The sequence below is a fragment of the Bombus terrestris genome, chromosome 16 (assembly GCF_910591885.1).
Source record: "Bombus terrestris chromosome 16, iyBomTerr1.2, whole genome shotgun sequence".
NCBI lineage: Eukaryota > Metazoa > Arthropoda > Insecta > Hymenoptera > Apidae > Bombus > Bombus terrestris.
In genome coordinates, this window is record NC_063284.1 from 3158662 (window position 1) to 3172554 (window position 13893).

Genomic DNA, 13893 nt, shown 5'->3' on the forward strand with positions numbered 1-13893 from the left:
AGTATCGCCGTGACAAATTTCAAGAGAGCATTGTGTACCCACAAACGATTATTTATCTCAATTTGTCACGTACAACAGGGGAGAGATTTGGTCCATGTCGAGCTCCCGTGCATCTTTCATCTTTTCCATCTTATTTTACAAATTCAGATCGGTCTTTTAAACAGATCAATTTTTTATCGATGGGGAAATAATTTTTTAAATAAATAAAGGTAGAGTAAGTTGTCATTATTATTCAACTTTTAATTGTTCAAAAAAGTTAGGATATTGTTATATAATATTCTTTGATAATAATTTTGCAATTATACGAAATAAAAAACTTTTCACCTTTTTTAACCTATACATATTTACAACTACTAATTTTTAAATAGAAAAGAGCAATATCTTTTTCCTAACGATAAACTGTTATTTTCATAAATATTACATCATTCCGAAACATCAACCTAATCTTCAATTTTTTCTTTCAGGAACCTAGCATGAAATTAATCTCCAACCAGCAGATAACATCAAAATATGCAAATTGAACGTGGAAAGGGCTCTACTTCTTTCGTCTGAAACTTCGATTCACATACGTTCCCCGACATAATCCCAATTATGTTGTGAGGGCTATAGTGTAGTATATCGGCGATCGACAATAGTAATTCACTTTGGAACCAACCAAAGCCAATGAGATATAGCTTTTTCAAGCTAGATGGCGACAAAACTTTGTCAGTTTACTAGGTACAACCCTAGCGAACCAGCATTGTGATCGTATTAACACCTTGCATAATTGCATCGCCACCGACGCCGCCGCGTTTCTCATTGTGCCTCCGTTAAACACGTCTCATTTGAATATTGGCCCATTCAGTGTTCTGTCTGTCGCACAAGCTCTCTTCCTCGCACTGGAAAGCTCGATCACTGATAAAGGGGAAGGTCCGTGTATTCGTGGTCGCTTCCTATAATGTTCTCTGTACTCTTTCTCAGGCTGTCAGCTTTCTTTAATTATGCACCATTTGATATAGATAACACGAGTGAGATATTAACGATGTTAATAACATTATTAACTCTTTTGAGTACGAATTAATTCTTTTTAAGGAAGAAGTCAAAATTCTAGTGTAAATGATATTCATGAGGTAAGTAGGAAGTTTGTTGTGATTAAGTTGCCTGCTTTTTAGAATTGGTTATAGTATGTATGAGTTTTTGGAGAAATTAATATTGACTCCTATGGGAGATGGAAGCATGCGTACATGGAAAATATGAATTTGCATAAATATCTGTAGTTTAATAACAATATTTCAAAGTTATTACCCAATAAAAGTCTACCTCAACAAAAACTCAGAAAACCAAAAAATTCTTCAAAAACGTCAGAAAATACCCTTAAAATTCTCAAATTATCCTTTATGTCTAAAGTATATAAATATCTTCCTTTAATCTCCACCTCAATTATACAACCTCGAGTTCCAAAAAAAGCTCACCTCGACATCTCCGAAAACCTCCAAAAAGTGCTCCAAAACATCGGAGACTATCCAACAAATTCCAAAATTAATCTCCGCCTCTAAAGTATTTATGTGTCACAACAACCTAACCTCTTCATCCGGAACAATATTTCTAAAAAAACTTGCACGAACCTTACCATCCATGAAAGCTCTCGAGTGACCCGAAATAATTTCGTGGAAAATTTCCAGGTTTTAAGAAGAGTTCCTCCGTGTGTCTCGTTGGTCGGACTGTCGCCAAATTGTGGAAGGAGGAGGGCGAGGCGGACAAATTTCGCTGGGAAGTGGGAGGATGGAGGATGGAGAATGATAGAAATAAAATTTCCGACGGCAGTAACAATAAACCGCAGCATTCAGTGGGTTTGTACTATGCTCGTTCAGCGATCCACCAATGGCTGAGTGGTCTGAGGGTACGTTTCACCCTGTATGGTTTCCGATTGGCTGGATTCTCCGCCCAGGGGTTGCATCGATCATCCCCTTGGCGTTTCCACGGGTTTTGGTATATAAAGCAGCCTCCCCAGGGACACTGACGATAGTCTGAATCCTTTGCTGTTTCGTGAATCTTCGGTTTTCACCGACTACTATCGTGAAGTAGTGACCTAACCTAGGAGACATAAGTTAATGTTAATATTATTAATCGAGTAGCAGGGATAAAACAGACTTTAACCAGGAAGTAAATTTGGTTCTAGAAGTGAATCTTTTGTGGAGAGACTTTTGAGGAGAGCTGGAAGTTGGGCAAAAGATTTTGAGGAATTTGCAGACTTGGTAAATTAATTAGGTAATTGGAAGTGAAGTGATTAATGATCTGGTAAGGGTAGGAAGCATGGCGAGCCATTCGAGTTACGAGTATGAAGACAGGGGGCAGAGGATGAGGCACCGGGTCGGTACCACTTCCAGGGCGGCTGACTCCACTGTGGCTTGCACTAGGTAAATTTTTTGCGAACAAAAAATGAATCTTTCGACACTTTTCTAAAAAATTGGAGTTAAAGCATTATTTTCCTGTTATCAAAATTTACTTTCTCTAGAATTACTGACGAATTTTGGTCTTAAAGTTTAAAAGATTTTATTCTGGCTTGTTCCGAGATTTCACGATCATAAACTTCTGAGATCCTAAAATTTACAAATTCTAATATATCAAATTTCAAAATTCCAAAATTCCAATATTTCAAATTTCCAAAATCCTAAGATTCGTCTTAAGATTTTTAATTTCTTAAATTATTGTTGAATACGACTGTAATAAGTAAAATTATTTTCTATTATAAATGAGAAACGTAGGAATGTCGTAGAAAAAAAAAGAATTTGCTCAATAGATTAACGAACAAACGGAATAGAGAATTTATATCTTTTGATGAATTGGTTATAATTATTGATTACAGCAGTCAGTATTACGTGGGTCCAAGCAGTGATATCAGCGAGGAGGACCTTGCAGAGCTTCCTTCCTGCGTTTACGCGGGTAGATCCACTCAACACGTCGCACACACCTCCTCACATACTCATTCTCCTCTCCATTACCACATGCCGGTTTCTACACCTGGTAATTTAAAAAAATATCAAATACAAAATCTTAATTTTATGTATTTTAGAATTTCCTATAACTGGTTATCCTTAGTCAGAGCGAAAAATAAGTAACAATTCTATCTGAAAAATTTGTCAATATTGATAAGACGTGAAATTCTAAATTAGAATGGAGGTTTAAATGGAGGTTCAAATTGTTTCGTAAATTCGAATATCTTGCAAAATTTTTTAACATTGAGCGTACAAATGAATTTTTCTTTTCGTATTTATTATATTATTATTCCTTTAGATCACAATGATACGGAGATCAATGGTGTAGAAGAGGGCTACTACCCAAATGGCAGCCCCTATAGAATTCAACGACACGCTGCCAATATACGCGAGAGAAAACGTATGCTGAGGTGAGAAATTATTCTCAACGAAATCTTTATCCAATAATTTATTTAAATTATCATTTATCTTTTACGTAATCTAGCTGTCGAATAGCCTATACAAATATATTATAATACTAATATCAATATTTAAATTTTTATTACAGTTATCTATTTTTATTGCATTATTAGTTTTGTATTAATTTAACAAATTGTATTGAAGAGAAGAATTTAATAAATTGTGAAGCAGGTTGTCAGTGTGATTACGATTTTTAGCAGCATCAACTCGGCTTTCGACGAGCTCCGAGTTCACGTTCCAACGTTCCCATATGAGAAGAGGCTGTCCAAGATTGATACTCTACGTCTGGCTATAGCGTATATCGCGCTCCTTCGAGAAGTGTTGGCTGCAAGGCTCGACCCATTGACTTACGTCGAGAGGTGCCTTAGAGGAGAAATAAATGGTGAACGCGCTGAATGGAACACCAGTGGTGAGAATCATAAATTAGAATTATTTGTTTTCCAGTCAGGAGTATGGAAGTACCTTAAAAAATTAGAATATTATTATATGTATTTCATTAAAAAAAAAAAGTAATAACTTTCGAGGTCATTGGACTTTTTCACCGTCCTATTTTAACTTCGCTATATGTTTGTTGTATAATCATTTTACCATATACATATTTATATTCTTGTAGATTATATTTTATATTATTTTAGTCCAGTTATTTAGTTCCAGTTACTTTTTTAAAAAATAGAGGACGTTTGTAATATTGATTATTTAAATAGCTTATATTAATAAAATAACTAAATAAATAAGCATTGTTTTTAATCGTAGATCTGACAGCACGTTTGTCGTGGATAAATTGGGAGAACTTAGGTGTGAATCCCAATCGACGGTCAGTCTTAACCACGCTCGCCCTAACGACGGACAATATGAACTAAAAATACAGAAGAAGAAAAAAAAATCTCATCGAGGATAATCGCAGACGAATTCTCCTTTTCTTTGTAAATAAATCCCAGTCGAATAGAGTGCCAAAGGATGTTATACATAAATATGTATACATTTCAGTTCTAGTCTGGATCGTGCAATACGAAGCGATGATATTATATTTCGTATTTCTACATATAAATAATTATATATTATACGTACACGCGTGTACATGTAAAATGGGAATAGCTATACATATATTCTAGTTTTAGTATTTTGTTTGGAATAAAATCAGCGCTTGTGAGAAAACCTATATCGATCTTATGATTCACTACTTTTACACCTTCTGTATGTAATATAATATGTATATATATACTTTGTTTAAGATTATGAATTATCATATTATTTTTATTCTGATTAAATCTTAAAATGATTCTGTCTTTTAATTTCTATATTATTTATCGAAGGTTTAATTATATAGTTATAAAATTATGCCCATGATCGATCAATTAATAATTCCTTTTTATATTTCCCTCATATGTCCAATAACTGTTACTGCTTATAATTTCATAATCGTATAATATTAATCTCAATAATTGTCAGAATAAAAAGTAATAATTTTCCACAATAAACGTCGCAGTATTCTACAAAACGATTATTAAAATTATTAATATCAAATATATAATATGTGAAATTAAATTGATATTAATTTTCTGAAAATTCAATTAATAACAAATGAAAATTTAATCAACTAAACGTGACAATTTCTTTAATATGAATCAAAGTTTAATTTAAAGCCGAATCTGAAAGTTTGACTCAATACCAAATTAAAAATTAACATCTGAGCGTATAATGGCTAAGTTCATAGCACCCTCTCGATTAATTAATCTAATTTCAGGATAACATACTGTTTCACGGTGTCATCGAACGCGAATCTTGATTACCAGATGACACTATTGTTCCCATTATTGAAGCAGAGGAAACAAAAGCATGTGACACGTGCCCGGTGTCAGTATACTGGTTATGTTCCCATCAGTCACTTTAAACAGGAATAGATTTGTTTAATCGGCAAATGTCTTCCACGAAACCTCACGATATATCTACATTAAAACTAATTTACAAATATTACCATTAAATCTCTATTTTTGTGTGTAAGAATAAATAATTCTTCCCAAGGATACGTGAAGCGTATGACGTGTATTCCATTATATTTCACATCTTGTCTCCGTCCATACATCTCCATTTCAAGTTCACCGAAAAAATCACAAAATATTATATAAGTGTGTCTGTGACTGTTGAATAAATAAGTTTTATGTGAAATGAGATGGAAGATCCGAAGAAAATGGAATCGAAACAAAAACAATTTTCCGATGATGATGATGTGAGCGTGATTGCTGTGATAAGAAAAGAAAACGATCGGTGGTCGATGGAGCAACAAGATGAAAAACCGGTTAAGCAGCAAGAGAGGAAACGAGTGTTCGAGTTGAGCGACGAACGATGCAAAATGGCACTCCGGAAGCAGCTCGATCTGGATTCGTTATCGACCGAGCAGAATAGCAAGGCTAAGGAATACGAGGCTGAAATTTTGCGGAAACTTCCGCCTGGCACCATTGTGATTAAACGTGAAAAGATATATAAAGATGATAGCGATTATGTAAGGGAGTCTACTGAAACGAGTAGCGGTGGATCGTCTTCTAGCAGTGGAGTGACCAAGGTTAAGAGGATCCATCGCGCTACGAGGAAAAAGTAGGTTCTACGAAAGACGAGGAAGTTTGAGATTTGGTTTCTACTATTGAGATGTGGATTGATTTTGACATGTGGTGAATGAGAGTTGGAATATTTGGAAAGATGTTATTTTTGGAAATTTTTAAGGTGGTTGGTAGATAATTAAGAGATATTAAATATTTAAGATAATATAATAATTTGTGTATATTTGGCAAAGTATCTTTTCATAAATATGTGATATTTAGGGGAAATGTAGAATAAGAAATGTTTTACTATTAAGGAATATTTTCAAGTCTTCAGACTTTCAAAATATTCAATTTTCAAGCCACCAAAATTCGCAGTCTTGCAAATTCTCAAAATTTCCAGTTTTAAAATTGCAAAATTTCAATTTGTTAATTTTTCAATTTTCTAAACATTCAAAATCTCCAAATTAGCAAATTCCTGAGATGTTTAATTTTCAAAATTTTTAATTCTGAAATTATTAATTTTTCAAAAACTCCCAAAATTTAAAATTTTGAAGTTTTTTGATTCTTTAAATATTCCAAATTTCCAAATTTCCGAAATTTTTAATTTTTCACTTCCAAAACTTATTCGTAAGTTTCTAGAATTTGAAATTATGTAATTATTGGTTCTGGATTTACAAGATTTCAGCAGGATTAAATATTTCGAGAAATTTATATCATTTCGTCAAAATTTATTGTAGCCGCGGAACAGCGGAAGTCAGAAGAAATCCAACGCGCGTTACCAAAAAAGATCAGGACAAGGATTTTTCCCGCCCAAGACAACGATTACTTTCTGCGAAACGAAAGGAGATGCTGTTCAATTCTGAACACATTAAACGTGGAAAATCTTCCACCATGCCTTACATGAACACAAGGTCTGTTACTCGTAAAATGTATAATGTGGGAGCAACTTATCAAGCGCCCACTGTAAGAGATGCAACAGAGTGGAAAGAATGGCCTGCTCATGGCATGCATGAACGACCTGTGTTTCATCCACAAGTAAAAATTTTGCATAAACAATTGTTATAAAAAGAGCTTAGATTTACAATTTTTTTGTATTTTAACATTTTATTATTTATACAATCTGTAATATTTGTAATACTTTGTATATTTTAATATTTTAATATTCGTAATATTTTCGAAATTTAAATGAAATTTTGAGTTAAAACTGCACATGTTTTCCAGTAAATAATAATTCGTGATGTTTTTCAACTAACTAAATATATTTTTCAGGTTGGCCTAGCTGCAGAATATTTGGGCCGTTACTTTACAAGCTTAGACGGATTCTCTTACCGAGAAATAATCGACAGACCGGAAATAGAAGTGGTATCCGTGGATCCTCATTGTGACTACCTCCCATCATCTGCTGAAAAAAAACGAACCAAAAAGATCAAGCCTAACAAAGGCTCTTCCAATTCCAAAGGTGCAAAATCAATCTCTTTAGAGTCTACTGAAAAGAACAAATCTTTTGAAACTTGCATGCATGAAAGCTTCCACTGTGTTCTTGGTTACTGTTCTCAAATAATGACGCCAAGTTACAAAACGAATGTAGAAGGAAAAATAAGCATGTTAAACGAGAGCAAAAATTTATCCAACACTAGCAAGGAAATAGAACAGCATTCTTCGGCGATAAACACTTTAGAACGCAGCTCCAAAAGCGATTCCTCTGTCTTAAATTTTAAGGAGAATTTACAGAAATCAGTGGAAGAGAACAAATTCATGGACAATTACGCAATCACGATGTTCCCACAAAATGTGAAGAGTTTTACTCAGGTTCCAAAAACACGTTTATTTCCTGCTCAGAAGGTTTATATAGCCAATCCTCAGAAATCCATTGCGTTCACTAATGCAAAAACCTTTCAAGGAGGGCATATGAAGATTCAAGAAATGGCACGACCCTCCAAGAGCCCTTTTATCATAGTAAACCCTTTAGACGCAAAGGAGACACAACTTTTGAATCCAAGTAGTACCATAAATGTGAGCAGAATAGAAGAATCTTCACCCAGTGAAGAAACGTTAGGAGAAGTGACTTCTATATATAAGAATGTATCCAACGAAGAGATGACAGTGAAACAGACTCCTGTAAAGCAAAGAAACAAAATGGAATTCACAATGACAAAACATCTTTTAGATAACATGCAACAGAATAAAATTCAGTTTGGAAAAGAATCAAATTCCATGGAAAAGAAAATATGTTACGAGGCTACTAGCAAACAGTTGAACTTAAAAACCATGTCTGGCGGCATGAGTAAGGCCTGGTGCACTGGAGAAGCTTCAGAAATAGCAAAAATTCTTTCTGAGTACAATAAAAGTAATTTAAAAAAGCCAGCTATAGAAAACCAGATACCCTATACCAATGTGAAGAACATTAGAGTTAAAGAACTCTGTAATAAGGAAGAAAATACCAAACAAAGTGTTCAAGAGAGTTTTATGGACAGAAATGTGAATATAACTTTTCCTCAGGGAAAATGGAGGCGGTTTCATTTAACTGTGGAGAAGCTGAAAGACCTAAAAAGTAATTCCAATGAGAAGAGACAGTCTTTGGGAGTTCTGAATAAACAGTCATTGTTTAAAATTGATCAGACAATTGGAGAAATTTCATCTGATAGAAAGATTGAAGTTCCTAAACAAGTGGAAATTGTTCAAAAGGGACAATCAAGTATAATGAACTTGGAAAAGAAAGAAAGCATTTTGATGGTGAATAATAGCGTAGATTCAGCTATTGTGAAGACACAATCTTTACAAGAATTGTTGGAGAATACCGCCATGTTATATTGCGCCGCTACTGGAACTCATCAAGACGATTTGGCTAATTATATCGATAATTTAGACGGCGTTCAGAGCATAGAATGGTTAGAAACTTGCAAGGATTTAATTGTATGAATTATTGTCATACAAAGAAGCATTGCAAAGTTTCTTAATTTTGCGCTGAAACTCCAACGAATTTGTATTTCATAGATTTTAACCATCTCTTCCACTTAATTTTATGTATACACAAATACTTTTCTTCTTTAATCGTTGTAATTAATATTTTAATTAGAGTAAGAGTGAACTAGGTGTGCAAAGAATATACTTTCGTTCCTTTACTATCAGTTTCATTAACTAGAGCTGAAAATAGTAGAAATATCTTTATTCATACAATTTACATATATCAAGCAGCGTTTAGTTAATTATTAGTCGCGTTTATATATTAAAATAACATCTTAATGTCTTAGAACACGTTCAAACTACTTAATTTACGCTTGTAGGGTGCTAAACTTAAATAAAATCAATCTTGATTGTTCTTAACTTTTTGCACTTAAATTTTAACTTCAAATATATTTTAATAAATATATTGCTTTAGTAATCAATCATAATTTGAAAACAGATTAAAAGACTAAAAGCGCTTATAAGAGATAAAATTTTGAACTTTTTGTGATACTTTAATAAAAAGTGCAAAGGGTTAATTAGTAAGGACCATTTTCTTCGCCCTTGTGGTTAATACAATACCATCGTTGATCCCGGCGTATATAAAAATCATGCAAATAACGAGGATCGCAAAGTATACAAACAAGAGGGCGATTATACCGAGGCATCGTTGTCAGTCTCTGTTCTGACGTCGCTTCCTATGAACATACCTGTAAAAAAAGTAATGCAACATATTCCTAAAATTTTCAGGAAAATATCTATACTTAGTACATTTCTAACTAGATATAAAAAATATAGTATAATCTATATCCATATTAATCGCTACTATGTAAAAATTATTTTTTTATTACAAGTTCCTATTAAATAATCAAGTGTTCAATTTCATATTGTAATAGTTCCTAAATATAATGCATGTTCTGTGAATAATATTATTTTTTGCTTTATAATTAATTTTCTTTATTTTATTATAAATTGAAGTGGTCAAAGTTTTTGTTATATATTTGGTGATTTATTAATTTATTTACCTTTTTCTTTCTGATTCTGATTCACTTTCTTGACTAACTATTTTATCAGCTACTTCTTCTGTTGTCGATTCTTCTTCGCTGTCTTCTTTGCACTTCCGGCTTTTGCTCGAACTTTTACTAGAATCCTCGTTCCTATTTTTCATTTTAATACTCTCTGACAACTTCCTGTCCCTCTTTACCGACGATTTTTTATCAATTTTTTTTCTACGTTTGTCTTCATCACTGGAAATTTCAATTTTTGTGCTTTCTTCACGTGAAGGTCTTTTTTTGCTATCACCTCTCTGAGATTTTCGATGTCTTCCAGAATTTTTGGAGCTAGATGTGGAATATCCGGTGTCCTGGCGCGTTTTTCTATAAAATTACAAAATTTCCAGATAATAAATTTGAAAATTTACTGGTCAATAAATTTATAGGTAATTTTTAATTATTCATTTATGTATTTTAAACCTTCTGGAATGACGAATATTTTTAGGAGAGGAATCAAATTTATCTGCTTCTTCCGTAGTTTCTTCACTGTCTGAATAATTAGCCTCTATATCTTTGTCTCTTCTTCTTTTTCTTCTTTCTTCAGAAATCCTTTTACTTTTCACATCTTTGTACATATCTTCTTTCGATATGATACTGATGCTAGATATTTCAGATTTCTTCTTTATCTTGCTTCGATTCTCCGTCTGCACAACGTACAATCGGTAAAGTTGCAGCAGTATTACTAAAGTATTCTTGCACGTGAAGAAAATGTTCATGTAGCTGACTATGCGATAGTGGACGATTAAAATCAATCTGAATGAAAGGAATGGTCCATCCTGTAATATTTTGAAAGACATGAAATCTTCAGTTTCCTGCTGAAGACGTAAAAGTTCAAAAAAATGTTGAGAGAAGGTTTTTCGTGACCCGACAGGAATTTTTGGTTAAAATTTAAGATCTTGTATTGAGTTACCACGAAAAATATTCTAATAAATAAGACAGACCTGTAGGAGCATGTTCAATGCAATTCCCCATACATCAATGCTGCAGCAACTAGTTTCAGTGTGTGCTCTCTTTTTAACAGCGTTACCGGAAGATAGTCTAGATTTTCGGGACTTTGTGGCCGTAAGGACGACTGTAAATTGCATCAAGGACCACGCCCAAATTCCTAAAGTCAAATAAACTAAAACGGGTTCGCGAGCTATGCGGTCTTCTTTAAAGGAATCGAAAAATTCAATGATGTCTGCTGCTGTACCAATGTAAACCAATAATAATTGACTTAATTGATCTCTGGTTAACTCTCCCTTTGGTAACATCCATCTTCCAATGATCAGAATTAACATCAGAAACTGTTCGATCAAAGTTACCCAGGTCTCTGTCGATATTTTTATGTCAGGTAGATTTATATTTACCTAAATGATAAGTTACAGTGTATTTATAATAATAAAATAACCACATTTATAGAAATAAACTGCGAAGTTTTATAACAATATGATATAAGTATTGAATTTCATTTTGGGGTATACAAATATAACTTATCACAAACTAAATTGTATTTTATCTTTGCGTAAATTTATTTCCCCGTTTCCCATTTCTCTATGAAGGAGGCCTCCACTGGGCTATAATTTCAAGCCTCAGAAACTTTAATTTGGTTCTGTGGAAATCATTATTTTAAAAATTATACATATAAATATATATATATTAAGTTCATGCATATTTTACAATTTTCTAGTTACCATATGTCACTATGTGTGTTAAATAACAGTTGGTCGGCAAAGTCACCATTGTGATACCGACCTCTCGTATTCATCCAGTCAATATGCATAAACTATACATATATACGCATAATTTTTAAAATAGTTATATTCGTGCCTTAAAATTCATAGCTTCGAATTTTGTTTTGAGAAGAAATTTCCTCTCTGGTTATAAAAAACGTTGTAAATTCGATGTGCCCCAAAACGAAGTTCAGTTATATATGCATATAATTTACAATATTGTGAATAGAATAATGTGAATTGAACCTACACCAAATGCTTTTTCTAAATGCTTCAAATCTTCAGCTGCCAGGTTGGTTAAATCGAAATTTTCAGATATGTTCACGTTCGTTTCGAACGTTTTCATTCTTCTATCGACCTTGTCTAATTCCAGAAGCCATATCGCCGGTACCACACTGCTTAGATACAAGAAAACGGAAGGACAGAACCTTCAGAAAAAAGAAATTTTAAATATTATATTAAATTTATTGTATTTCTACTCCGTCAGTAAAACAGGGTCGTTAACGATAATATTTCTTAAAACTATAATACGTAATAAACAGGATGTTCGTCAATTATAATGAAAATTATGGTGTGGTTAAGTTTGAGATAGTAAAGATTATCCTCTTTTGTTATTGCACTCTTTCTTAATTTAATATATTGATCGCCTTCGGGAATAGTAAAAAATACGACTTTCAAGGAATCAGTCGATCAATCATATGATATGAATGGTAAAGGATATTAGAAAAAGAGGTCACTGTTACGCAGCTCTTTCTGTATATCGATAATTTTCGACGTATAGTGGATTGTGTCTCGTCCCGCTCTTATTACTAATGCTCCAATTTCCGACTGTCAAACTGAGACGGACCCACAAAAACACACCCTTTCCTTCCCGGAGGAAAGTAGGTTTGTTTTAGCGTATAGATTGTTGCATTAAAGAACTTAAATATGGTTACTATTCTTTGTCTTATATATAAAGTAATGTTTATGTATAAATATTCGCAAAATATATTTGGAAATTAGATTTGAGTATTTATATATACGTATAATTAATACCTATTTAAGTTATTTCTATTTTCTAATAAAAATATACTTTATTATGTTATAATCATTATTATTTATATATAGAAGGTTTATATAGTAATTTTTATTTCATATAATCTCTAAAATTAATTATTTCTTATTAAATTTTGTTAATGAGAGGAATATTATTTAAAGAAATTTGTTAGTATTTAATATTATTATTTATTTATTATTTTGGTGTAAATTATTATTTTCAATCACGACAAATATTATTAAAATACTGGAAAAATAATTAACTAATTAATAAATAAATTTCCGTTACTTACCATTTCCATTCTTGATTTTCCTTTATAGTAAGCGTAAAAATTCCTTCGAAAAACAGTAACAAAATTGGGCAACTCAAGTACCAAAATAGTGGATTCTTTTTAAACGTAGTTACTTGCCAAATTGCAATAAAGCCATGAGATGCGAAAACCAGTCGCGTAATTATCGCTTTAATCGTAGCTAAAAATTTTGCCATTTTCACAATATAATTTTTGTTTTTCTATTTAATATTTTTCACTATATAATTTTTGTTATTGTCATTCACCAATTTTTTAAAACACACAAATATCTACTGGTTACATTAAGAAATAGAAAAATATTGATAATACGAATTTTTTGAACTTTTTATTTGGATATTACATTTTTTCACTGAATCTTTTTTTAGAACAATGAAATGAACAATTGTTTTGCGGTACATTGAGTGTCGTTTAACTGGAGCCCACTGTATCAGAACTGGAATGAAAGTATAGAAGCTTCAGAACGTTTGTATTTCAAACAGCCGCGCGCATGCACAGTAAAGACGGTAGTAGTGTTTAGAATTTATTCTAAACATGTGTTTCAATATTGTGCAATAAAATATATTATTACAATAAAATACAAGAAGAAAAATTATGTAAGAGTCATTTAATAATGAAAAAAGGTTAAAAAATTTGAACCATTATGAGTAATTCGCGGTAAGCTACGTGCATGCGCGTTTGGTAACTCTATTCCGTAATCCACAGTAAGCGCCGAACATCGTAAGGGGAGGGAAGTTCTTCATTTCTCTTAAACAGACATTCTATTTTTTCGTAGTCTTCAATAAATGTTTATACTGGAAGTAAAATAAATTATTTTCCTCATTCCTCGTTTGTGATATTTAATGTGAGTTATATTATTGTTTTATATGTAT

At 32.4% G+C, this 13893-nt stretch overlaps 3 protein-coding genes across 4 annotated transcripts; 2 read left to right on the forward strand and 1 right to left on the reverse strand.

Annotated features, from left to right (window-relative positions):
- Positions 1–1810: 1810 nt before the first annotated feature.
- On the forward strand, positions 1811–4593 carry LOC100642592 (basic helix-loop-helix transcription factor amos). Of its 2 annotated transcripts, XM_012319730.3 has the most exons (6): positions 1956–2086; positions 2159–2396; positions 2846–3003; positions 3274–3385; positions 3632–3843; positions 4188–4593. In XM_012319730.3, exons 2-6 carry the CDS (start codon positions 2293–2295, stop codon positions 4292–4294), a joined length of 693 nt encoding a protein of 230 aa, XP_012175120.1. In that variant the 5' UTR covers positions 1956–2086; positions 2159–2292; the 3' UTR covers positions 4295–4593. The 2 variants fall into 2 exon arrangements, with proteins under 2 accessions (XP_048269100.1, XP_012175120.1); XM_048413143.1 differs by having other exon boundaries at positions 1811–2396; positions 3635–3843.
- Positions 4594–5280: 687 nt separating this feature from the next.
- On the forward strand, positions 5281–9675 carry LOC105666956. Its single transcript, XM_012319816.3, has 3 exons — positions 5281–6026; positions 6709–7006; positions 7241–9675. The coding sequence occupies exons 1-3, from the start codon at positions 5605–5607 to the stop codon at positions 8888–8890; spliced, it is 2370 nt and encodes a 789-aa protein (XP_012175206.1). The 5' UTR covers positions 5281–5604; the 3' UTR covers positions 8891–9675.
- On the reverse strand, positions 9507–13338 carry LOC100643106 (transmembrane protein 26). The gene is made up of 6 exons (XM_012319729.3): positions 13007–13338; positions 11929–12106; positions 10908–11315; positions 10387–10742; positions 9940–10290; positions 9507–9624 (listed from the first exon to the last, which is right to left on the reverse strand). Exons 1-6 carry the CDS (start codon positions 13198–13200, stop codon positions 9588–9590), a joined length of 1524 nt encoding a protein of 507 aa, XP_012175119.1. The 5' UTR covers positions 13201–13338; the 3' UTR covers positions 9507–9587.
- Between the last annotated feature and the right edge of the window lie 555 nt (positions 13339–13893).

Coding starts and splice junctions, on each gene's coding strand:
- LOC100643106 (XM_012319729.3), bottom strand. CDS start 13,200: ATGGCAAAATTTTTAGCTACGATTAAAGCGATAATTACGCGACTGGTT. Junction 11,316..11,928: donor ATTTAGAAAAAGCATTTGGT/GTAGGTTCAATT, acceptor CTTATCATTTAG/GTAAATATAAATCTACCTGA. Junction 9,625..9,939: donor TCAGAATCAGAAAGAAAAAG/GTAAATAAATTA, acceptor CTTTTTTTACAG/GTATGTTCATAGGAAGCGAC.
- LOC100642592 (XM_012319730.3), top strand. CDS start 2,293: ATGGCGAGCCATTCGAGTTACGAGTATGAAGACAGGGGGCAGAGGATG. Junction 3,386..3,631: donor GAGAGAAAACGTATGCTGAG/GTGAGAAATTAT, acceptor TACGATTTTTAG/CAGCATCAACTCGGCTTTCG. Junction 3,844..4,187: donor CGCTGAATGGAACACCAGTG/GTGAGAATCATA, acceptor TTTTAATCGTAG/ATCTGACAGCACGTTTGTCG.
- LOC105666956 (XM_012319816.3), top strand. CDS start 5,605: ATGGAAGATCCGAAGAAAATGGAATCGAAACAAAAACAATTTTCCGAT. Junction 6,027..6,708: donor CATCGCGCTACGAGGAAAAA/GTAGGTTCTACG, acceptor AATTTATTGTAG/CCGCGGAACAGCGGAAGTCA. Junction 7,007..7,240: donor GACCTGTGTTTCATCCACAA/GTAAAAATTTTG, acceptor TATATTTTTCAG/GTTGGCCTAGCTGCAGAATA.